We start from the raw sequence: 24885 nt of genomic DNA on the forward strand, positions 1-24885 counted from the left end.
ATTAGAAAAGGTTAAAGGAGCACCTTCATTGCACATTAGAATAGTTCATACTATACAAATTGATCTCTTACAAAACAGTTGCAATTTGCAATCTGAAACCATTAGCATTCTTAATGGATCACTTACTATTGCATGATTTTGTAACATCGTGTATTGGTCATCTAGCAAATATTGGCTCACAGAATGATGCAGACCTTCTTAATATACTTCATTTTACAATGCTAAAGTCAATTACCTTTATTAACAACACTACTAATCTCATCAGAAAGATCTATAGTTATTGAGAAAACATCAAGCTCATGTGAATAACACAAGTTTCCAAAATTCAAATTCTGATTTGAAACTCAAATTTTATTATGAGAAACTCATATGTATATCTATATTTAATAATATATAGTTTCAAATACCTGGAAGGATAATATTTAATGTTCTCAACATAAACAAGTAATAAATGTTTGAGATGATGGATATGTCAATTACCTTGATCTGATACCTGTACATTATATTTATCAAAACATCACTGTGTACTCCATAAGTATGTACTATTATTTTATGCCAATTAAATTTTAAAATGCAAGAAAAAGATACAGTAATCAAAAATGGCATGGTACTGGCATAAGAATAGACACATAGAAATAAATTGATACATTCATGATCAATTGATCTTTGACAAAGGTGCCAAGGACACACAATGTGGAATGGACCATCTCTTCAATAAGTGGTTTTGGAACAACTGAATATCCATATGAAGATGAATGCAATTGGACCCTTATCTCACACCATATACAAAAATCAACTCAAAATATATTAAACACATAAACAGAAGACCAGAAACCATAAAACTAATAGAAGAAAGCACAGGGGAAAAGCTCCATGACATTGGTATGCACAATAATCTTTTAGATATGACTCCCACAATTGACAAAAACTAAAATTAACAAGTGCTAGTAAATTAAACTAAAAGTCTTGTACAGCAAAGGTAACAACCAACAGAATGAAGAGATGACCTACAAAATGGGAGAAAATATTTGCAAACCATATATCTGATAAGGAGTTAATATTCAAAGTATATAAGGAGTTCAAATAACTCAGTAGCAAACAACTACCAAATAACCCAATTTTTAAAAAGAGCAAAGTACTTGAATAGACATTTCTCACAAGAAGACATTCAAATTGCCAACAGATATGAAAAATGCTCAAAATCATTATTCATAAGGGAAATGCCAATTAAAACCACAGTGAGATTCACCTCACACTTGTCTGAATGGCTGTTAAAAAAGTCAAAAGATAAAAAAGTTTGATGAGGATATGGAGAAAAAGGAATCTTTCTTCACTATTGGTGGGAATGTAGATTTGTATAGCCCTTATGGAAAACAGTATGAAGTTTACTCAAAAAATTAAAAATAGAACTACTGTATGATCCAGCAATCACTATTGGGTATACATCCAAGAGAAATGAAATCAGTATGTCAATATAATATTGGATGTCATGGGGTAGTAGGCTGCCCAACCTGAGACTGGCCTGGGGGATATTTGAAAGCCTAACATGGATGGTCTCTAAACCCTAGCAGTGTCCTGCACCGAAACTTGTAATCTTAAACCGTTTTCTACACCTACGCTCTAGTGAAGGATTGAATTCACTTTTGTGACATAATCTTTTAACTACAGACACGTTTTACCCATTTTTATTGGGTAAAACTGAAGTTACAATTAACTTCACCAATGCTTTTATTTATTTATATTCTGAGAATCTACATTTTTAAACTGTTATTTTAGATTCAGGGGTACATGTGCAGATTTGTGCAGGTAAATTGCATGTCACAGGAGTTTGGTATACATACTATTTCATCACCTATGTAATAAGCATAGCACATAATAGGTAATTTTTTTACCCTATTTGGTATTATAAATTAGGTATACATGTTAGAAGAGCTAAAATATATATATCAACATTGTTGGTTTTTTGAAGAAACTTTTTTTCCCTGAATGGATTTAAATTTTCTTATGTATGTATGTATTTGGTCTTCCTTGAGAAAGGGTGCATGTGTGTGTTTATAAGGTTTTAAATATTATACATGTATTCATTCAAGAAATTACAGAGGTCTAGGAGCAGACATTTTAATTCTAGAAAAGGACAGGCAGAAATGATCTTAGTTCATTCTCAGATGTAAAATTGTAGAAAGGAACCTGAATAGGTTGAATAAACAACAGATTTGATTGGATGGTTAATATCTTAAATGGAGTCTTTTTAATTGAATGACCTCAAATATAATTATTTTTTCATATGGTATGTTAATTTTTTGTTAGGAAAGCAAGATAAAATAAAACCCAAGGGACTGGACATGAGGCTTTGTTCTGAAAGAAGTTAATGTATTCCCCATATGAAAAATGCAACTGAGAACCTGATCTCTTCTCTAAAGATGTTGTATACCCAAAGCACTCCTAGTTGTTGGGGGAGATCAGCTAGCTCTGCCCTATAAAGATGGCTGGGAGATTCTGAGTTCCTCCATGCCTGAGATCAATTAGGGACACACATGACAAAGACGTGAGTCAATAGAATAAAATCATTGACTGTATTTGAAGTGAGAGGGGATTGGAGGAAAGCATACATACTTTAAAACTTGAATAAATTATTTTAGTTATTTTTAAGAAGACCTACTATTTAAAATGTGTTCTACCACATTGTCAAATTAACATTAGAATTTATGCCCCTTTAATTCTAAATCTGAACTCACAGACAAGAAGTTTAGGAAAATTTATCTTAATATGTAGCATTTGGGAACTATATCACAGAGATTCTCATCGCTAAGGTATATTTGTACTGCAGTCAGAAACTATTTATCAGCTATGGGTTGTATGCAGACTATTTAACTTCCCTAAGTTTCACTTTCTGTATAAAGAATGCTGTGTAGTTTTTATATACTTACTCAGAGGATTTAATGTGATAATTCATATGAAGTGCTTAACACGATTTCCAGCATAAGGGAGACATTTGATAGCAGTTGGTTTCTCTTCTCACTGTTATTGTGAGCATCTAGTCACACTTTCTTATCACCACATTAGTATTATTTAATTCAGTCACTGAGGTCATTATTGCTGCTGAAAGACTGTGCACTTGAAAAGCATTTTCTGAAGTCCTCTCTTCATTTCCCTGTTCCTTAGGGTGTAGATGAAAGGATTCAGCATCGGGGCTACCACTGAATACATGACGGTTGACAGAGTGTCACTCTCAGGCGTATGGGTGGATGAAGGGCTGAAGTAGACGGCGATGGCTGTGCCATAAAACAACACCACTACTGATAGGTGGCAGCTGCAGGTGGAAACAGCTCTCTGCTTCCCCTGAATAGAGGTGATCTTCAGAACAGTGGAGAAGATAAGTCCATAAGATATGAGGATACAAACAAGGGGTGTGATAGCCAATAGACCTGCTACTACAAAAATGATCATTACGTTGAAGGAGACATCAGAGCAAGAGAGCTGCAGGAGAGGGTTGAGATCACAGAAGAAATGATGGATGATATTGGAGGCAGAGAAGGACAGCTGTGCTATTAGGACAGTATGCAGGAGGCTGTGGAGGTAAGTAACAAGCCACAGTCCAGCCACTAGCTGGACACAAAGGCACAGGTTCATTGTGGCAGTGTAATGTAAGGGGTGGCAAATTGCCACATATCTATCATACGCCATCACACACAGAAGGAGGCTGTCCATATTCACAAAAGAAATGAAGAAGAAGAGCTGAGTGAGGCAGCCTGCAAAGAGATAGTTTTGGTGCCAGTCAAGATATTCACCACCATTCGGGGGACAGTAGTCGACGTAAAACAAATGTCAACAAAGGCCAAATTACTAAGGAAGAAATACATAGGGGAATGGAGGCGAGAGTCAAAGCCAACGGTCGCAATGATGAGCATGTTCCCCAAGGTGGTGGCTAAATACATAGAGAGAAAGAGCACAGACAGGAGGTGCTGCTGCTCTGCTGAGCTAGGGAGTCCCAGAAGGACAAATTCCCTGATGACTGTTAGATTTCTTTTTTCCATGTTCCCAAAAAATCTAGAAAAAGAAATTATTAAATTGTAAAAGCCAGCAGTGTAAAGTCTCTTATGAGAAAGAGACAGAGAGTGTATATGTGTGTGTGTGTGTGTGTGTCTGTGTGTGTGTGTGTGTGTGTGCAGATAAGTGCCATCCAAACTCGTGCTTGCTTGAATGCTTGCCAATTACATCTTGTGTTTATGATATTCTGTCTTCATAGTCACATAGACATGCTGGACATGTCAGTATCAACTTCTTTCAAGATTGATTTCTTCCCTCAAAAGAAAATGCAAATTATGTGAATAATAACCATTTTAATTGGGTTATTCTGCCTTGTCTACAGTAATCATGTAGTTCATATTGACTTTATATGTAAGGTTATTTGTTATTTTTTAGTAGTCAAGCTATTTACTCTTACCCAGTAGAAATATTTACCTTTAATAAATAATTTTCCTCCCAATCTGATGCTTATACTTGTGATGGAAGATATCCTCATGTTAGCTTTCTTTTCTTTTAACGTATTTCGTCACTGATAACCGCAAGCTCACCTCTGTTCCTTGGGTTGACATTGCTGTTTTGTTCTCCGATGGTCATTTGGTGGAGTCTCTGACTTGTGTAGTAAGTTATCGAGAGCCCAGTGCTTGTGGCCTGTGCTTTCCGGACCCTTCCTTATAGCATCTTGGGTGTACTGTGTTCTCAAGAAGGTGCCAGTATTCTCCCATACCTATCAACATTTTTCATAGAGTGTCTTGCATCTTGACATCCCTCACTGTACTCTCCAAATTCTCACTTCTGTGTCAATCCAATTTATACCTTCTTTTTAATTATAAAAATTATCAAATTATACAAATTGTTTCATAATAATAAGCAAGCAAACATACATCATTCATGTAATCCATATTTTCCTTCAGCAAACATTTATTGAGCAAATTCTATGATCCAGGTGCTGTGCACAATTTAGGACCAAAGTTTTTTTCTGACTGAAGCAAAATTTGTGATACTTTCCCAAACATTCTCTTTGACATCTGAGGCCTTTCTGGTCTTTTCAAACCTATATTATTTCAGTTTATGTTATTTAAGCCATATGGCTATCAAGTAAAGGGCATGTTGTAGAAGTGGGAAGAGATTTGGGATTTTTAGTCCAAATATCATTATTTTCTCACAATATTCCAAGAGTTATCTAGGACTTCTATTTTATTGATTTTTATGACAAGAATCCTAATGAAAATAACATAATGTAGCACTATATAATATACATGTTGTAGTTTTATGCTAAGACAGTTGGTTAACCCTAGAGAACACAATGCAGTATATTTGTTTCTATTACAATGTTTTGAATTCCAACTTAATCAGGAACCTCACTAACACTAATTATTACATTCATCTTCCTCTGATTCCTGTCAACTTTAATTAAGTTCCATGCACCCCTTTTGCCCAACTTGAAGCATGTCAGGATAAAATCTGTACGGAAAAGAAACTATGCATGTATTTGCATGCGTTTGAGGGAGAAGCACTCTTTCAAAGACATTTCCTTCCCCTGTAGGCACTGTCAGTTACATAATTTTTATTAATCGCATACTCACTATACAATATTCCTTTCATGACAAGCATAACAATTCCCCTTTTTCTTGGTCTACTTCATTGTAGTTAGTGAAATTTTAAGGAACGAATTGTGATTTATTATATTGAATCCTTAGGATATAACACATATATGCACGTAGTTTGCACAGAGTTGGTGCAAAAGAATGCTTGTGGAAACAATAAATGAATGAAAAATTCTGGATAAATCATTTGATTATACAATGAATATATGAATTTTGGAAGGTATTTTTAAATTCTATATTCTCATTTGCAGCACATCATCTTAATTTCAGAATTTTCTCAACTAGTATTTGGAAAAAGTTAGTCCACCATTGAAACGTTTAACAGCTTCATCAAAAAACTTCCATGCATTACAACTCAAAGGATTATACATTAGGTATGTCTTCACTAAAACAAAGAAAAAAATGTATGAATACATACCCTTTTCTGAGACCTTTGCCACCTGTGATTTTTCCCTTTCCTGAATATCCAATCACAAAAACATAGATGGACCTATGCATTGATTCAGATTTATAGTCAAGAGTGAAAAAGAGAAGAATGAGATATAGAAAAGTGTGTTTCTTTTGACAGAGAATAACGGTTTCTCACAAGGGGGACTGTTTGGTTAGATTTTATTTATTTTGACAATACAAAGGGGCAGGCCTTTAACATGGCACAATTTTATCCCTTGAGCTCAGCACCCAAGAGGCTTCATGAAGTTCTAAATTTAGCTTCTAATGACTTTTATTTAGTTTATGAATTGGTTTTTCTCTTATTTTGAAGAGAAGGCAAACACATGGGGAAATATTGTATGCAGGAAGAAAGCATGAAAGCTCATGAAGTTTCCAAGATACATTCTTGTTTTCTTTACGGGGTGCTTGGGTGAATGAATGATACAAAAAGATGGAAAACCGAAGCCACAATTTTACAAACCTATCTATTCCATCTCCATAAAACTTACAGCTTATTATGTCTCCCTAGTGCTAAAGAGAGATACAGTGATGTAAACAACCACTTTTGGAGTAAGACACATTTTGGTTCAAATCTTAATTTGTAAATTAATAGTTGCTTGACCTTGCACAAGGCATTATATTTTGTATGCTTTAGTTTTTTCATCTATAAAAATACAAATATTACTTATCTCATTTAGTTGCTATAAAAACTATAATATTTATATAAAAACCTAGAATTGTGCATAGACCCGTAGGTTATCCTGAAGCTTCTGGTCATCTAAGGAATTAGTGGCTGGGATAATCAAATATGTGCCAATAAAAATAAAAACCAAAAGAGAATGTGTTTGGAAATGAGATTTTTCACTGTACATTGGATAAAGATTATGTGTGTGGGAGATTGCAGATATATACATAGATAAATAGTTTTAAATCATACCATAGCTACATGTTACTCCACAGGGCTATATAACTTAGTCAGAAGACTATAGCTAACCCAACCAATATTCAAAACATATGAAACACAGTCCCATTTATATGAATCCAAAGATTCATTTATTCTTCTTTATTGAAATCAATATTTTATTAAACACACAGTTTTTGGTTTAATGTATTTAGGTAAATATAAGAACAGACTACAATGACAAACATTCAAATAACCTTAATGTATGCTATATGTATGTGTGTGTGTATATATATGTGTGTGTGTATAGACACACACATATATATAATGCTAGGTATACATTGTATATTATATACATATATAATTTGTGTTTGTGTGTATAAGTGTACATATATATTTACAAACACATCTGTACATTTTTTTCTAATATGGGGAAGACCTCTATATTCAATTGAAAGGAGATTCATTTACATTTATGTTTAGTGATAATGTATGTCTCAGAGTTCATACAATGTGGATAACTTAACAGCTTTTGTAAATTCTTTTAGAACATAAGTATTAAGCATTAGATTCTTGCAGAAGATCCATGAGCTACTGAAAACACTTTAGAATTTGAAACATGGGAAGGAGCAAAACATGGATGATCTGTTAATTACCATGTGTGGTGCACTATGTAGTGACTTTTCATGCATCCTCTCAGGTAATACCTAAAACAGCTTTGAGACAACTAATTTTCCTTTTAGAGAGAAAGAAAAAACACTTAGAGAAGTTACGAAGCACCTGGGTGCGGTGGCTTATGCCTGTAATCCCAGCACTTGGGAGGCCAAGGTGGGCAGATTACAAGGTCAGGAGATCCAGACCATCCTGCCCAACATGGTGAAATATAGATCTACATCTGCATGCTCTATTTGTACTTGTTAAACTTTATAAAAACACCCGCGTAATAGTTGGTTACATTCAAGAAGACAAAATATATTTGCGTCACTGCCAAACAAAATTTGATTTACCTTAACTCGTGCCTATGAAGAGATGGGGTGAATGGTAAGCTTCATGTTAACAATTTGACATCCAAGCAAAACTCCACTTTTGACTAATTTCTATCCAATAGACGTGTGTGTGTGTGTGTGTGTGTGTGTAATGGCAAAGGTCAGAGGGGGGACTGAACTAGATGATGTGTGGTGGGTCTGGTGATAAGGAATCACAATTAAAAACTGTTTATGGTTGGGGAATGCCTGGGGTATCCATGACCTGTCCACAGGCACTGCAGTAAGGATGTTGGAATAGCACACATATACTATATAAAATTTATACCGTAATAATAGACAAATTCAGTAAAGTTATACAATACAAAATCAACAAACAAATATCAGTAGTATTTTTATACATAAATAATGACCTGGCTGGGAGCGGCAGCTCACACCTGTAATCCCAGCACTTTGGGAGGCCGAGGTGGGCAGATCATGAGGTCAGGAGTTCAAGACCAGCCTGACCAATATGGTGAAACCCCATCTCTACTAAAAATACAAAAATTAGTCAGTTATGGTGGCACACACCTGTAATCCCAGCTACTCAGGAGGCTGAGGCAGGAGAATCACTTGAACTCAGGAGGCAGAGGTTGCAGTGAGCCGAGATTGCACCACTGCACTCCAACCTAGGTGACAAAGCAAGACTCCATCTCAAAATAAATAAATAAAAATAAAATAATAATAATAATAATAATGACCTAGCTGTCAACAAAATTAAGAAAAACAATCCCATTTATGATAACATTAAAAAGCCTTAGCAAAAAATTTAACTAAGGGAGTAAAAGATCTGTACACTGAAAACTAAAAAACATTGATTAAAGAAACTGAAGAAGACACAAATAAATGGAAAAGTATCCATCTTGGATAAATTGCATGGAGCAAAACAAATTTACTAAAACAGGAATTGACTTTGAATTTTTACAAAAGGATCGTCATGTCTCATTGATATAAATGTGGAATTTGGGAAAGTTGAGAGGACCATAGAATCTTCTGGGTTATCAGATCACCAAAAGAAGGAAAATGTTGAGCTCTGATGGCTCAGAGTTTCAGGATCTAAGCCTGCTCTGTGAGGAATGATCAAATCTCAGGATCACAGACAAAATCTGACTTCAATAGGACAATCTTTTCTGCACCAGGTCTTCCTTCATAAGAGAAAAATAGTTTCTATTTCTCCTCACGTTGCCAGTTCTTCTGAATTTGCAGATGTCAGGGGTTTTAATATGTCTTGAATTTATAAAGTGGGTTAATGCATCTTAGAAATGAAGTTCAGTAGAAATGATGTGAAGATTCCATCAATGCTTTCAAAGCAGCTCATTCTTCTCTCCAGTCTGGAGGGGATGCAGCTGGCCAAGCTTCATTCTTCCATGTATTCACAGTCAGAGATCCACACTCTAAGTGGGTCTCAGGATCATTCCATGAGAAGACCACCTTTTGCTATCCCTTCTTTGTAAATGTATTTCTGAATCTCCTCAAATTGTGTTATTTCTTCCCATTAATTACACTGATTATCTTCTAAACTCTGGCTTTTTTCTTGTTGTCAACCTTGAACGTAGATATGAACCACCTCATTGTTAATTCAGCCTTTGAATGAGTCTACTTCTGAAAATGTAGAAATGCAGGAAAGCATTTGGAGTCTTGATAAAATCATCTTAATTATGTTTATGTAAGTATAATTATTCTCAGTTAAGTTATTATAAAATTACTTAGATGGTGCTTAATATAATTTTTTGACCTTGTGGATTAAATGTTTCAAGATATAACATTTCAGTAATCTACCATGCCTAAAAAACATTTAGTGAAATTTATCAGCATTTGAATGTCTGCACGAGGTAACTCTTCTCAATTGCTATTGTTTTCCCAAAGATCAGGTCAGTATCTGGAGTACAGTAGGTACTAAATAAATATTAATCAAAGAAGTCATTTCTGAATATGCTTTGGAAATACTTAAACTTATGAATATATCAGGTCTGATTCCGTCCACAAATGAAATATTTTACAGTTCCTGCCCTTTCAAAGTCCAGGTTGTGGACAAATAATTGTAGCATTTTTACATTTTCAAGTTAAGATTGCATGAAGATCAATTCTACACAATCTCTCATTTTTTGCTTATTAAAAATATTGTATTATATATTATCGTTTTGTTGCGGTATCAATTAAATACAATAAAATGTATGGATCTCAAATGTACAGTTTAATTGGTTTTAACAAATGCATTCGCTTAACTTGTGTAGCCCACACCCCTGTCAAATCACAGGACTTTTCCACCACCCCAGAAAGTTATCTTGGCCCCTTGAAACTCAGGCTTCTCCTTTGAAAGCAATCACAGATCTGATTTCTACCTCTATGGGTTAGTTTTAGTTATTCTAGGAATTCTTACATTTAGAGTAATATAGTATGCTGATTTTTGTGTCTGTTCCCTTTCATTGAGGTTTTTAAATTGTGTGTATGTGATTCATCATGGGGCTTTGAGATTCAGTAGTTTGTTCCTTTTTTGTTGATGATTGATATCCCTTTTTATGGATATCTTACAGTTTATCCATTCTCAGAACACTTGACACCAGAGCAGTTTTTAGATTTTGCTGGTTGTTAATAAAGATTTTTGAAAATTCTCATGCATAGCTTCCTGTGGACATATATTTTCATTTCTTTTTGGTATATATATACAATTGAAATTGCTGGTCATGGAGTAGAAGTACATTTAACTTTTTAAGAAACAATCAAATAGTTTTCCAAAGTTGTTGGATTTTACATTTTTACCAGCAACAGAAGAGAAATGTGGAGGTACTATACATCCTTGGTGACATTTGATGCTGTTGAACTTTTAAAATTTTAGATATTCTAAGGATAGTGGTAGCTTATCATGGTTTTAGTTTGGATTTCCCTGATTACAGATGATATTAAGCTTTATTTCATTGCTTATTGGACATTTGTATATTATGTTGTGTTAAGTGTCTTTCAAGTCTGTTTTTTTCATCTTTTAACTTAATTCTTTGTCATTACTATTGTATTGCAGGAGTTCAATATACATTTAGAACACAAATCCATGATTAAATACACGTGTGTTAATATTTTCCCACAGTGGCTTGCCTTTTTGTTTTCTTCAATACGTCTATTGATATGCATATATATTTAATATCCTGTCAATTTTATCGTTTTGGTTAAGATTAGTGCTTTCTGTGTCTGCAAAAGAAGTTTTTGCATACCCCACTGCTTTCTTCTAAAACCTTAGAATTTTACATTTTATGCTCAACTCTGATTTCTCTCAAATTAAATGTTGTGTACAGTATGAGGTAGTAGTTAATAGTTTTTTTTCCAATATGGATATACAGTTTTTCCAACATAATATTTTGAAGAGATTTTCCAATAGCTTTGATGTCTTTCTTGACAACAATTTGATCATAAATCTATCAGCCTCTTTCTGGACTCTCTATGCTGTTTCACTGATCTTTCAAGAAAATGTTTTGAATTAGGCAAGCTTATGTGAAAAGTTGATATTACCTTATGTTACTCCAGAAGTTCACATATAAGTTACCCACCTCTTAGGCCTGGTTAAGAAAAATTTAAAAAGTATTAAGTACAGTCAAACCTAGTTTGCTTGTTTTCCTTTCTAAAAGGGTTAGGTAGAAATTAGGTAAGCATACATTTCTTTTCACCATAAATCAATTTTCTGTCTCCTCCTGACAGATTTCCTAAACCCTGTGTATTTTCTGCCTTTAAAACATCTATTGCTGTCTATCATTACACACCTCCTTTGCTGTGTTTTTAAAAAATCTTTGTGTCAATTTTATTACTCAATCGCAAACACATGCAGACATGAAGGTATTTATTTACTTTGTTGTTTGTCCACATTTTCCCCCACAACATGCACCACATTTTATACATCATGGATGATATTTTTGCATTCCTTATACTTTTTTTCAATCATAGTGCTAGATTTCTAAATAAGAGAGATCATTTCATTTTATCAAGTTTCCCAAAATGCATACTAGAATTTAATCCTTATAGAATAGAAACAATTTCAATAAGTCTTCAGGGAATATGAGGGCAAACTGCATAATCCATGAAGTTAGTTTGCATTTTATTCAAATTCTAACTCCGTCAGTTACTCTGTAAATAATGTTTCAATGCTTTCTTTTTTTTTACATGTCATATGATTCTATTAAATATTTGCATAACATTCTTAAAATGACAATTATAGAAATAAAGTACAGGTTAGTTGTTGCAGGGGTAGGGAATGGAAGATGGAAGAGAAGTGGGAGGTAAGGAGGTGTAGTTAAAAATGGGCTACATGAGGGATCCTTTGGCGATGGAAATGTTCTGTTTTTTTTTGTGTGTGTTTTTTGTTTATTTGTTTTGTTTTTTGAGACAGTGTCTTGCTCCATTGCCCAGGCTGGAGTGGAGTGGTCTGACTTCGGCTCACTGCAACCTCTGCCTCCTGGGTTCAAGCGATTCTCCTGCCTCAGCCACCGAGTAGCTGAGACTACACCACGCCCGGCTAATTTTTGTAATTTTAGCAGAGATGGGGTTTCACTATGTTGGCCAGGCTGGTGTCGAACTCCTGACCTCAAGGGATCTGCCTGCCCTGGCCTCCCAAAGTGCTGGGATTACAGGTGTGAGCCACAGCACCTGATCTGTTCTGTATCTTTTTTTTTAAAAAAAATTATTTCTATAGGTTTTTGGGGAACAGGTGTTATTTGGTTATGAGAGTAAGCTCTTTAGTAGTAATTTGTGAGATTTTGGTGCACTCATCACCCGAGCAGTATACACTGAACCCAATTTGTAGCCTTTTATCCCTCAACCCCCTTCCCACCCTTTCCTCCCGAGTCCTCAAAGTCCCTGTATCATTCTTATGCCTTTGTATCCTTATGGCTTAGTTCCCACTTATGGTTAGAATGGTGGCCTCCAGCTCCACCATGTTGTGGCAAAGAACATGATCTCGTTCTTTTCTATGGCTGCATAGTATCCCATGGTTTTTTCTTTATCCAGTCTATCACTGATGAGCATTTGGGTTGATTCCATGTCTTCGCTATTGTGAATAGTGCTGCAATGAACATACACGTGCATGAATTCTTCGTATTACTCATTTTCCCTGACTTAGAAACCTAAATTTTAGTGTTATAATGCCAATTTCCAGCCGGGTGTGGTGACTCATGCCTGTAATCCCAGCACTTTGGGAGGCCAAGGCAGGTGAATCACCTGAGGTAGGGAGTTCGAGATCAGCCTGACCAACATGGAGAAACCCCATCTCTACTAAAAATAGAAAACTAGCCAGGCTAGGTGATGCATGCCTATAATCCTAGCTACTCGGGAGGCTGAGGGAGGAGAATCACTTGAACCTGGGAGGTGGAAGTTGCGGTGAGCCGAGGTTACGGCTAGCCGAGGTTGCACCATTGCACTCCAGCCTGGGCAACAAGAGGGAAACTCCACCTCAAAAAGAAAAAAATGCCAGTTTCCAAAGACAGTGCCTCAATAGTTAGTTTAGCACCTTAGAAGAAATAGGTAGCAGAATTCCCTCTGTCCTATATTGGGCATATGCTGTAATAGAAAAATAAAGTTTCATTAAGTCTTAGAAATTTGAGACTCAAATTTCCATCACAGAATATTGCATTGGATGAATGAAGGATAGTATAGGAGTTAAGCGTGAAGGTTGCAGAGCAGTACTCCCCAATAGAATTTGCTGCATTAATAAGAATGGTCTGTGTTGGTGTTGTTTCTTATGTGGAACAACATGTGGCAATTGAGCACTTGAAAAGTAGCTAGTTTAATAAAAAAGTGGCACTTTAAATTATAGTTAATTTTATTTTATTTAAATTCAGATATAATTGTCCAATATGGCTAGTAGCCACATACTGTAAACTGCAGTTCTATTGTCCAACAATTGGAAACAATCACTGCCCCACAATTATTTGCTTTCAAGCCTTGAGGACATTACTTGAATCTTAAGTGACTCCATTTCCAGTTCTGTAAAAAGTATGTAAAATATATTACAAAATTTTTATACTGATTAAATAAGTATATAAGTGTGAAAATTATAAAACGTAACCTTGAGGGAACTCTTTAAAAATTTTTTCTATATTGCTGGTGATACTGTTTCTTGAGATGGGTGCTGTGTATATGGATGCCATCAGTTAATGAAAAACTAATGAATTATATTATTAATATACAAATTATATAGGCTTATTAGTTTTAAATATTCTTATTTATTTCATCTAGAAGACGACAATGGAAAAACCTTTCTAGACGTTGGTTTAGGCAAAGACTTCATGACCAAGAACCCAAAAGCAAATGCAACAAAAACAAAGATAAATAGATGGGACTTAATTAAGCTAAAAAGGTTCTACACAGCAAAATATATAATTAGCAGAGTTAACAGATAACACACAGAGTGGCAGAAAATCTTCACAATCTATACATCCAATAAAGGACTAATATCCAGAATCTACAATGAACTCAAACAAAAAGCAAGAAAAAACAATCCCATCAAAAAGTGGGCTAAGGACATGAATAGACAATTCTCAAGAGAGGATATACAAATAGCCAAAAAACATGAAAAAATTCTCAACACCACTAATTATCAGGGAAATGTAAGTAAAAACCACAATGCGATACCACCTTACTCCTGCAAGAATAGCCATAATCAAAAAATCAAAAAGTAATAGATGTAGGCACGGATGCAGTGAAATGGGAACACTTCTACACTGCTGGTGGGAATGTAAACTAGTACAACCACTAAGGAAAACAGTGTGGAGATTCCTTAAAGAACTAAAAGTAGATCTTCTGTTTGATCCAGCAATCCCACTACTGGATATCTACCCAGAGGAAAAGAAGTCATTATACGAAAAAGATACTTGGACACACATGTTTATAGCAGCACAATACACAATTGCAAAAATGTGGAACCAGCCCAAATGCCCATCAATCAATGAAAGGATAAAGAAACTCTGGTATATATGTATGAAGAAATACTACTAAAGCTGTAAAAAGGAATGAATAAATGGCATTCGCAGCAACCTGGATGGGATTGGAGACTATTATTCTAAGTGAAGTAACTCAGGAATGGAAAATCAATGCTTTCTTGATGTTTCAATCCCTTAATTTTAAAATTTTTTAACACACAATTCAGGAAATAATATGCTGCGTACAAATATTTCAAAGATAATATAAGCAATCTGTTGTGTTATATGGGTTAATACCTAACATATATTAACAGCAATTATTATAAGTGCTTTGGATATTCATTGTCATTATAATCAGAAACACATAAAGCAAAGTCCTTACTTCTTTTCACTACCTATTTTCTATTAAAATCACTGTAACCCAAATATAACTTTAAATGTATTAAGAAATATATCTAAATAATGTATTTTATCCTTGAATTTGCTTAGGTCATCAGAAATCTAGATACCTGATAGATATATAGATTTGATCGTATGTGTTTATACTGTTCTAGATCTGTGGTCATGGGGCCTAAAGTAAAAGCAGATCAAATTCTATTAAAGTTTTCATCCTCAAAACTGACAAGTATGGTATACTTATTATTGTTTAAAAGATAGGCATCATGATTGGCATCATGTTTTGCTCTCAAATCTTTACTCTGGGACTTCATTCTGTCTTCTTGCCAAGTTATTGCACTTGATTGAGTCAAACCACTCTTGTTACAATAAAACCTTGGGGAATAAATCTCAAATGACCAACACTGAGGAAAACAATATTATAATTCTCACTCTTATTCCTGGAAAAACAGTGCTGTTGAAATTTTTTGTGGACTTTGCTAACTGCAGAGTTGATGAGGCACCCGAGAGTCAGCAAGAAAGAGACAGAAGTCATGCATGAAATTTAGGTGAGATTTATTTTACTGAGAACATAAAATGATTATACAAAGACCCTGTAACCAATTCAATTAAATGCATATAATTTCTAGTAAATTAGATGAGAAATATAAGTCAATCACAGTCTATTGATGAACTCCAATTAATCTATGAAAATGGCAGACCTCAATTAAAACAGTATTGGCAGCACTTTGGCAGGCCAAGGCCGAGGAGTTCGAGACCAGCCTGGCCAACATGGTAAAACACCATCTCTACTAAAAGTACAAAAATTAGCCAGTGTGGTGGCAGGTGCCTTTAATCCCCACTACTCAGGAGGCTGAGGCAGGAGAATCGCTTGAGCCAAGGAGGCAGAGGTGGCAGTGAGCCGAGATCGCACCACTGCAATGCAGCCTGGGTGACAGAGTGAGACCCCATCTCAAAACAAAACAAAACAAAACAAAACAAAACAAAACAAAACAAGACAAAACAAATAGTATTGGTCAATAATGGACTCAATAATAATATTAGTACTGACTTAGATTTTATTATACTAAAAACAATAATGATAATATGTGCATTGCACTTACATTGTACTAAACATAATATTATTAATAACAGAAATACTTACATTGTGCTTCTTATTTACCAAGAGATCTCCAAAGTACTTTCATCTATGAAATGCTTTAGCCCTCACAATGAAGCACATGCTCTTAATACTTACATTTGACAGGTCAGACTAATAAAATATAAAAAGAATGAGGCATTTGTCCAAGCGAGTACAAGTGTTTGAACCCAGGGCTTCTGGCCCCAGAGTTCTTGATGTTAACCACTATACTCCATTGACTTTTTGTAGTATAGTGCTCATATCACTGTGTCTCTTTCACACGAGTAAAATGTATTTCTACAACATCATGTATCATGGCTGTTTAAAAGCACGTAGACCAATATTTAGATCTTTTAAGTTGAGGATCACTGATACAAATTTAAAATACAAGTGTATCATAAAAATAATAATGCTTTGATTTCATTTTGTATACGTAAAAAGACAAAATTTAAAATTGTGAACAGTTTATTCCTGTCTCTAATAAATAGGCATAGTGGTGTGGGTTCTGGAGCCAAATTGTCTGGGCTCACTTTGTGACTTCCCTGTTTATTAGTAGTATGAACTTGGATAAAGCCTCTGACTTTCTCAATCTTGTTTTTCCTCTCTGTACAATGAGAGTAATTACAGTAAAACCTCATATGGTTTTCAGAAGAATCAAATGACCCAACATTTCTATAATGGTTAGGCCCCTGCCTTGGATGGGAAATCTACTGAATCCATCTTACTACTGAACATCACAAAGCACATTGCTCAACTTTTTCATTAGGCTATTGGCAGATTAGGAGCTAGAAATGCATTTCCTGATTTAGAGTTCAGGGAACACTCTAACATTACATTGATTTTTCACACCATCATATCATCAAATATTCTTTCACTTGTAAGTTGGTATTTTTTATAATATTAATCCAAAGAAACACCGAAGTATTGTGACATCATGGTTAATGTTTCATTAGATTTTCCACCTTATTTCCATAGATATAACAAACAGATAGAATAAGATATAATACAATGAAAAAAAGTGATAGTATTAACAATGAATGAATCTTGGCAATCAGCTATTTCAAGGCTTCTGTCTCAGAAGGTTTTATGCATATATTTCTCATCACAAAACTCATTATTGACCCAATCAGAATTAGATACTATGCTTGATGACTTGCATTGTGCTACCTCTTGAGATAGTGGGATTCTAGTGAGTACAATGAATGTTTTGCACCACGGGATAATGATCCAGCAAAAAATCTGAAACACATTAGCACACAGCATTGCCAGAGGCACTGATCCCGACATGAGGGCTTGGATTAAAACAATGGCAAGTCAATGAAAGGGCAAGAGAATAGGCCCTGGAGTCAGGCAGAAAAACTCGGTTATTTTCTAGAAGGAAAACTTGGAACATTTCTTAATTTCCCTTGTAGAACTTACTAATATTAGCATGTGGCACATAGGGCTTCTGTGAGCATTAAATAAAATAAACACCATTTAAATATTTTTTAGATTGATTAGCCTATAGCAATTGTCCAATAAATGTTAGCTTTTTATCTCAGAATTAAGTTTGTGCTCTTTTATTTTCTATATCAGTTTATTAGATTGGTGCAAAAGTGTGTTTTTGCCAATGTAATATTAATTAATAATTAATCACCACTAATATTACAGTGCAACCATGAATACTCATATCAAAGCACCCAAAACTGGGACCTTCGGTTAAATGAATGTTAAGTCCTCCAGTGTTCAAAAAAGCAAAAATCAGGTACATAATTTTTCTGTGGTTGTTGCTGATACTTCCTTTTGTTTGTGAGATTCTGTTGCACTGACTTTTCTAGGAAAATGAATGGCTTTGGTGAGACGAGAACATGCATTGTTTCTCTGGGAGTCATTTGGTTTACGCCACTCTACAATTTGCCTCCTTCTAAGACAAAATAATACTATCTACACCACGTTTATTGGATCCCAAAAGTGCAGCAGCATGCACTTATGACCATAAGCTGTAACTACTGTTTAACATAAAAATGACTTGCTTTGCTTCTCCTTAAACATGGAATGGTTTTGTGATTTGTTTGTTTCTACTTAGACTTTACTTTAGATCTTGGAATCTAGAGTTCCAACAACATAAACTCTAATACTCAAAGTAAGGAATTGTGTTATACTCTGCCCATTATGAAAAGCATGTGAAATCAGTTCCATTCATGAAATCAATTCCATTCATTGAGGAATCATTTATTCATTCACTCAATATATTTATTTGAGTCTTGAATCTCAGCCAAGTGTTATTCTAGTTGCTCAAGTTTGATAAGTGAAGTAAACAGCACAATCTTCTCTTGGAGCCTGAAGCTTACATAGAAACAATGTGCTCCCATATTAGTTAGGCTAAGTTATCAGAACACAAGGAAAAGTCAAAAATCATGGAAGTATGATTACAGTTTCATGAAGTCCCAAAGATCTGGAGAATTGAAAGTTGTAATGAATTTTTTAAAAAAGTTTCTGATACCTTCTCACTGAGAAATAAATTAATTAAGAGTTATTGAATTAATGGTACCAATTTTATGAACCATGGTACAGTTCATAAGAAAAGAGAGCAAATTCATCTCCATTTTGCATTTATTCTGAATAAAAATGTCCGTTTACTCTGTCTTTGAATCTTCCCAGGGTATGTTTATTTCCATTTTGTATAGAGTAAGAAACAGTATCAGGAAATTTCCAAATGACAAATTACCACACACATGCAAACACACACACATATACATGCACACTTACACACATATGCATTGCTCTATCCCATGCTTCCTATTCCACAGATGGAAGTCACTCCCCACAGTGGAATTCCACCTTATTATAGTTCAAGTAGTCCTAGGTAAACTGCCTAAATATATTATTGTTTTGTATATAATATTTAATAAATAATGGAATGTATGAGAGAGAGCTATTATAGGTAAAAAGAAATAAAAATAGGTTGATAATCACTGATTTAGAAAGATGCCACATCAATGATTACAATAAAAAAGTCTAATTTGCATCACAAACCTAGCACATATTGTTAGATTTCTTTCACTTTATAATATAACCAAAATTTCAAAAATCTATTCAAAATATATCAAACAGATAGTATGGTAGGATAAAAAGTGCCCTTCCAAGATGTCCATATGGTAAATTATGAAGCCTGTGGATATATTACCTTACATGATAAAAGGAAATTTGCAGATGTGAATATTAAAAATGTTGAGATGAGATACCATCCTGGTTTATCTGGAAAGATCCAATGTCATCACTAAGGTCCTTCTAAGAGGGAAGTAGGATGGTCAGGTACAGGAGATGTAAGACCAGAAGCAGAGGTTGGAGAGAAGATGCTGTGCTGCTGGCTTTAAAAGCAGAAAAAGGGGCCATGGACTATTGAATACAGGTGGACTTTAGAAGCTGGCGAAGGAAAGCAAACACATTCTTCTCTAGAGCCTCCAAAACAAACATGGGCCTGCTGACATATTATAGGCCTTTAAAACGTACTCTGCACTTCTGTCCTCTGGAACTGTAAATTAGATAATTCCTATTGCTTAAAACCATTAAATCTAAGATAACTTGTTTTAATAGTACCAGGAAACTAATAGAAATGTGACCAAAAAGTCTAAGTTAATTGATTTTACAAACATAATCAACTGCACTTCCCAGCATCTCCCTTAGCCCAGATAACAATTCTTGTAAAGAAAAACTAACTAACTAGTTAAGTCTCAGGTATCATGATGTCTTTCTGCTCTGATTTTGAGGCCTCTTTAAATTAAAAAAAAAAAAGCTAATGATGTGGAGTGAAAAAAATTACTCAGAATACATGAGTATTTTGAGATTAGAGTTGAATTATATGGCACCATATTTATAGATGCAGACTATTTCTACATAAATGATTGTTTATTTCCCATTTCTTTCTCTTACAGCTGAACTTTTCTCTTTACATGAAATACAAAACACAGCAGACCAAGACATTATTGCATTAAATAATTTTTGCCTTGCCTTATAAGTGTTTTCCTTCTTCCTCCTCTCCCATCTCTCTCTCTCTCTCTCTTTTTCTCTTTCTCTCTCCCTCTCTCTCTCATTCTCTTTCTCTCTGCACTTACATAATGGTGAATTTTACACATGTCTCAGAATTTGTTCTACTTGGATTCCAAGGGGGCGCCGGAATGCAGGTAGTGCTATTTCTGATTTTTCTTATCCTCTATGGCATAGCTGTGGTGGGAAACCTTGGCATGATTGTAATTATCCGGGTAGATGCACACCTCCACACCCCAATGTATGCCTTCCTGCAAAGCCTTTCATTGTTGGACATCTGCTATTCTTCCACAATTGCACCCAGGGCTCTGGTGAACTCCATGCAAGAGGACCACACAATTTCCTTTGGCGGATGTGCTGCTCAGTTCTTTTTCCTGTCTCTCTTTGGTACCACAGAGGCTTTCCTCCTGGCTGCCATGGCCTATGACCGCTTCATCGCCATCTGCAACCCTCTTCTGTACTCTGTGAGCGTGTCTCACCGGGTCTGCGTGCTGTTAATATCAGGATCCTACTTGTGGGGTGTAGTCAATGCCATTGCTCAAACAACCATGACCTTCAGGTTGCCTTTCTGTGGGTCCAATGAGATCAACGACTTTTTCTGTGATGTCCCCCCACTCTTGTCCCTCTCATGTTCAGATACCTTTATAAACCAATTGGTTCTTCTTGGTTTATGTGGCTCCATTATTGTCAGTACCTTTTTGATTGTCCTGGTCTCATACATTTACATCATCTCAACAATTCTGAGGATCCCGACCATGCAGGGACGCCGGAAAGCCTTCTCCACGTGCGCTTCCCACCTAACAGGAGTGTGCTTGTTTTTTGGTACTGTTTTCTTCATGTATGCACAACCCAGTGCCATCTTCTTCATGGAGCAAAGTAAAATAGTGTCCATATTCTACACTATGGTCATCCCCATGCTGAATCCCCTGATATACAGCCTGAGGAACAAAGAGGTGGAGCAGGCTCTGAGACGGAGCATGCAGAAGCTGTCTTTGTGATCACTGTCTCCATGGATCTCCTGAGTCGTCCTGCACCTCACCCCAAAGCGCTGCTACCCATGGAGGTCATGTCTTAGGAATACGGCATTCCAGGGCTTCTTAGTTTCTTTCGTGAAGTCTGTGATCCAGAAGACCAGGGGTATTTTAATTGTCTTTATATGTTTAACGATAAACAAAATCAAGGCTTATGAGGAATAAAATGCAGACTGGAAAGGTGACTGAATAGACAGATATATATGGCTTTTTTGTCTCACATATTACATAGCATCTTGGTCCAACTCCGTCAGAAAACAATTATGTAAAAATCGTATATTTTATTTAGAAAATAAATAAAATGCTTATCTTGAATGTAGCTTACCAAGTACAAATATGGATCCTACACAAAGGAAAATAAAAATAAAATGCTTTAATATTTTACCTAAAACATTTAGAAATATATAAATTAGTAATTAGTATTTTTCATGTTAAAAATAAATAACAAATTAGAAAAAATATTATTAAATTCTATTTTATTTTATTTTTTTTTTTAGTTTTTTCTTTTTTATTATTATACTTTAGGTTTTAGGGTACATGTGCACAATGTGCAGGTTTGTTACATATGTATCCATGTGCCACGTTGATTTCCTGCACCCATTAACTCGTCATTTAGCATTAGGTATATCTCCTAATGCTGTCCCTCCCCCCACCCCAACCCCACAACAGTCCCCGGAGTGTGATGTTCCCCTTCCTGTGTCCATGAGTTCTCATTGTTCAATTCCCACCTATGAGTGAGAACATGCGGTGTTTGGTTTTTTTGTCCTTGCGATAGTTTACTGAGAATGATGTTTTCCAGTTTCATCCATTTCCCTACAAAGGATATGAACTCATCCTTTTTTATGGCTGCATAGTATTCCATGGTGTATATGTGCCACATTTTCTTAATCCAGTCTATCATTGTTGGACATTTGGGTTGGTTCCAACTCTTTGCTATTGTGAATAGTGCCGCAATAAACATACGTGTGCATGTGTCTTTATAGCAGCATGATTTATAGTCCTTTGGGTATATACCCAGTAATGGGATGGCTAGGTCAAATGGTATTTCTAGTTCTAGATCCCTGAGGAATCGCCACACTGACTTCCACAATGGTTGAACTAGTTTACAGTCCCACCAACAGTGTCAAAGTGTTCCTATTTCTCCACATCCTCTCCAGCACCTGTTGTTTCCTGATTTTTTAATGATGGCCATTCTAACTGGTGTGAGATGGTATCTCATTGTGGTTTTGATTTGCATTTCTCTGATGGCCAGTGATGATGAGCATTTCTTCATGTGTTTTTTGGCTGCATAAATGTCTTCTTTTGAGAAGTGTCTGTTCATGTCCTTTGCCCACTTTTTGATGGGCTTGTTTGTTTTTTTCTTGTAAATATGTTTGAGTTCATTGTAGATTCTGGATATTAGCCCTTTGTCAGATGAGTAGGTTGGAAGGAGAAAAGTAGGGTCTATACATCACATCCAGTGGTGACAATTGTGAGTGTCATTGATATCCATTGCCTACCAATAAAAACTAAACTGTTTGGCATAGCATACAGAATTAGCCATTGTCTCTTTCCCTGCATTGCCACCTGAGTGGGAGCCACATCCCGCCATATTAAAAATACAAAATCAGCCAGGTGTGATGGCAGGTGCCTGCAATCCCAGCTACTCAGGAGGCTGAGGCAGGAGAATCGCTTGAACCCGGGAGGCAGAGGTTGCAGTGAGCTGAGGTCGTACCATTGCACTCCAGCCTGGGTGACAGAGCTAGACTCTGTCTCAAAAAAAAAAAAAAAAAAAGAAAAGAGAAAAAAATGCAGGGTTCAGTTGCGTGAATGAGGTCCTTTTAAAGCCAGAAGCAGGGAGGCAATGCTGAGTCAGCGGCTGCTAGTCTCGAGGGCTGTGCTTTTATTTTTGGCATTGTGAATTTGCCAACCCAATAGTCATATATATATATATATATATATATGTATATGTATACACACACATACACACACACACACACACACACACATACAGAGAGAGAGAGAGAGAGAGAGAGAATTTGACCTTTCTGGTCTTAGAGCTTGAAACTTACTTTTGTTTTATCTGAGTTTTTCCTCAGGAAAGGACCACCAGCCCTCTGGAGAAGTAAAGTAACAAAGAACTGAAACTTATCAGATCGCCCCAGGTCATCTCAACCAGATAATGAGATGCCAGTCCAGTCTGCTTATTCAACATGATTGCTTCCTTACCCCTCCCTAGTTCCTCTTTTTCCACACAGTGTTGTATTTCTTCCCTGCTGCTATATAAGCCTCTAATTTTAGTCAGTCAGGAAGATGGATTTGAAACAGCTCCTGACTCCTCTGTTGCAGCACCTGATTAAAAGCTTCCTCTTTGGCAATAATCATTGTCTCAGTGATTGGCTTTCTGTGTGGAGAGCAGCAGGACCTAGACCGAATTCCTGGTTTTTGGTAACAAATTGGGCTGATATGGGGGCTATGGAGCTAGGAGATTGTGAATCCCCAAAGCTGAGGCAAAGGGTTTGGCCATTGAGAGCTGAGAAACTCCGTGAAAAGGGTTCAAAGTAGGGAAGAAAATATTGTTGTCCTGAAGAAATGGTTTCAGGAGCCCAAAGCCATGATGCCAAAGAAATTACAAAAAAGAGCAGGGAGGAATAACAGTCAGATGACAGCAGACCCCATATTTTAATGACGTCACAGAAGTCAGGACACAACTGAAGAGGAATATTAGAGAAGGACGATGGTTGTGGGTGGTATTAGCTAAAAGATTTGCAACTCTGCAACCTGTAAATGAGTCAGAAGGTGGAGTTAGCCTATAAATTAAGGAGTGGGGTGCATCAGAATTTGGTCATATTGACATAAACAAAGAGGTGCTTTACCCCAAAAGAAAGCTCATGAGAAAATTCAAATTTAAGTTAGATTATTCCCATTAAACCAGAAACCGCCTGGTGAGGCAGTCCACATTTGTAAATACAATGACATCTATATAATCCAGTCCACGACTTACCTGCATGGATGTGCTATAAGGGAAATGTGTGTTTCTAAGAACAATGGTACCGATGTCATTCCTAGTCAACCAGTGTCAGAGACAAAACAGTTTAGGCTCAGAAACTCTGGAACCAGCAGGGGAAGACGTGAGCCCACCCACTCCGTCACACCCTCCTGAAAACCACAAGACTCCCAACATCAGAGGCCGGGGGTCTTTCCTTAGGATCATAGGCACTAGGAAATCTGAATTTAAGTGAGTCTAGTTATCAACTGGCCCATACATCTGAGTAAATGTATTGTTTTACTGTGTCTCGTTATGCCTGCAAAATAGAAAAATGCTCCAGCATCTGCCAGAGTTATGGAGAGCCAGAGCAAGATTATATATGTAAAATGCAGAAAAACATGGCTTTGACATTTGACATAATATAATCATCTTTGAACTTCCCTCTTTCATTAGCTCCTATGAT

At 35.9% G+C, this 24885-nt stretch overlaps 3 protein-coding genes across 9 annotated transcripts in view; 2 read left to right on the forward strand and 1 right to left on the reverse strand.

The window, feature by feature from the left end:
• The window catches only part of LOC129458442 (E3 ubiquitin-protein ligase TRIM58), a 130582-nt gene that overhangs the window by 63519 nt on the left and 42178 nt on the right, over positions 1-24885 (forward strand). The gene's annotated exons all lie outside the window — the stretch shown is intronic.
• OR1C1 (olfactory receptor family 1 subfamily C member 1) lies at positions 3091-4034 on the reverse strand. The gene is given in 2 exon segments (XM_055234300.1): positions 3091-3758; positions 3761-4034. Coding segments are annotated over 2 exon segments (942 nt in total).
• Positions 20495-21421, forward strand: LOC129458447 (olfactory receptor 9S13-like). Its single transcript, XM_055234302.1, has one exon. It carries the CDS (start codon positions 20495-20497, stop codon positions 21419-21421), a length of 927 nt encoding a protein of 308 aa, XP_055090277.1.

The sequence above is a fragment of the Symphalangus syndactylus genome, chromosome 19 (assembly GCF_028878055.3).
Source record: "Symphalangus syndactylus isolate Jambi chromosome 19, NHGRI_mSymSyn1-v2.1_pri, whole genome shotgun sequence".
Taxonomy (NCBI): Eukaryota; Metazoa; Chordata; class Mammalia; order Primates; family Hylobatidae; genus Symphalangus; species Symphalangus syndactylus.

What these genes read in the sequence shown, in the direction of transcription:
- LOC129458447 (XM_055234302.1), top strand. Translation starts at nt 20,495, where the DNA reads ATGGTGAATTTTACACATGTCTCAGAATTTGTTCTACTTGGATTCCAA.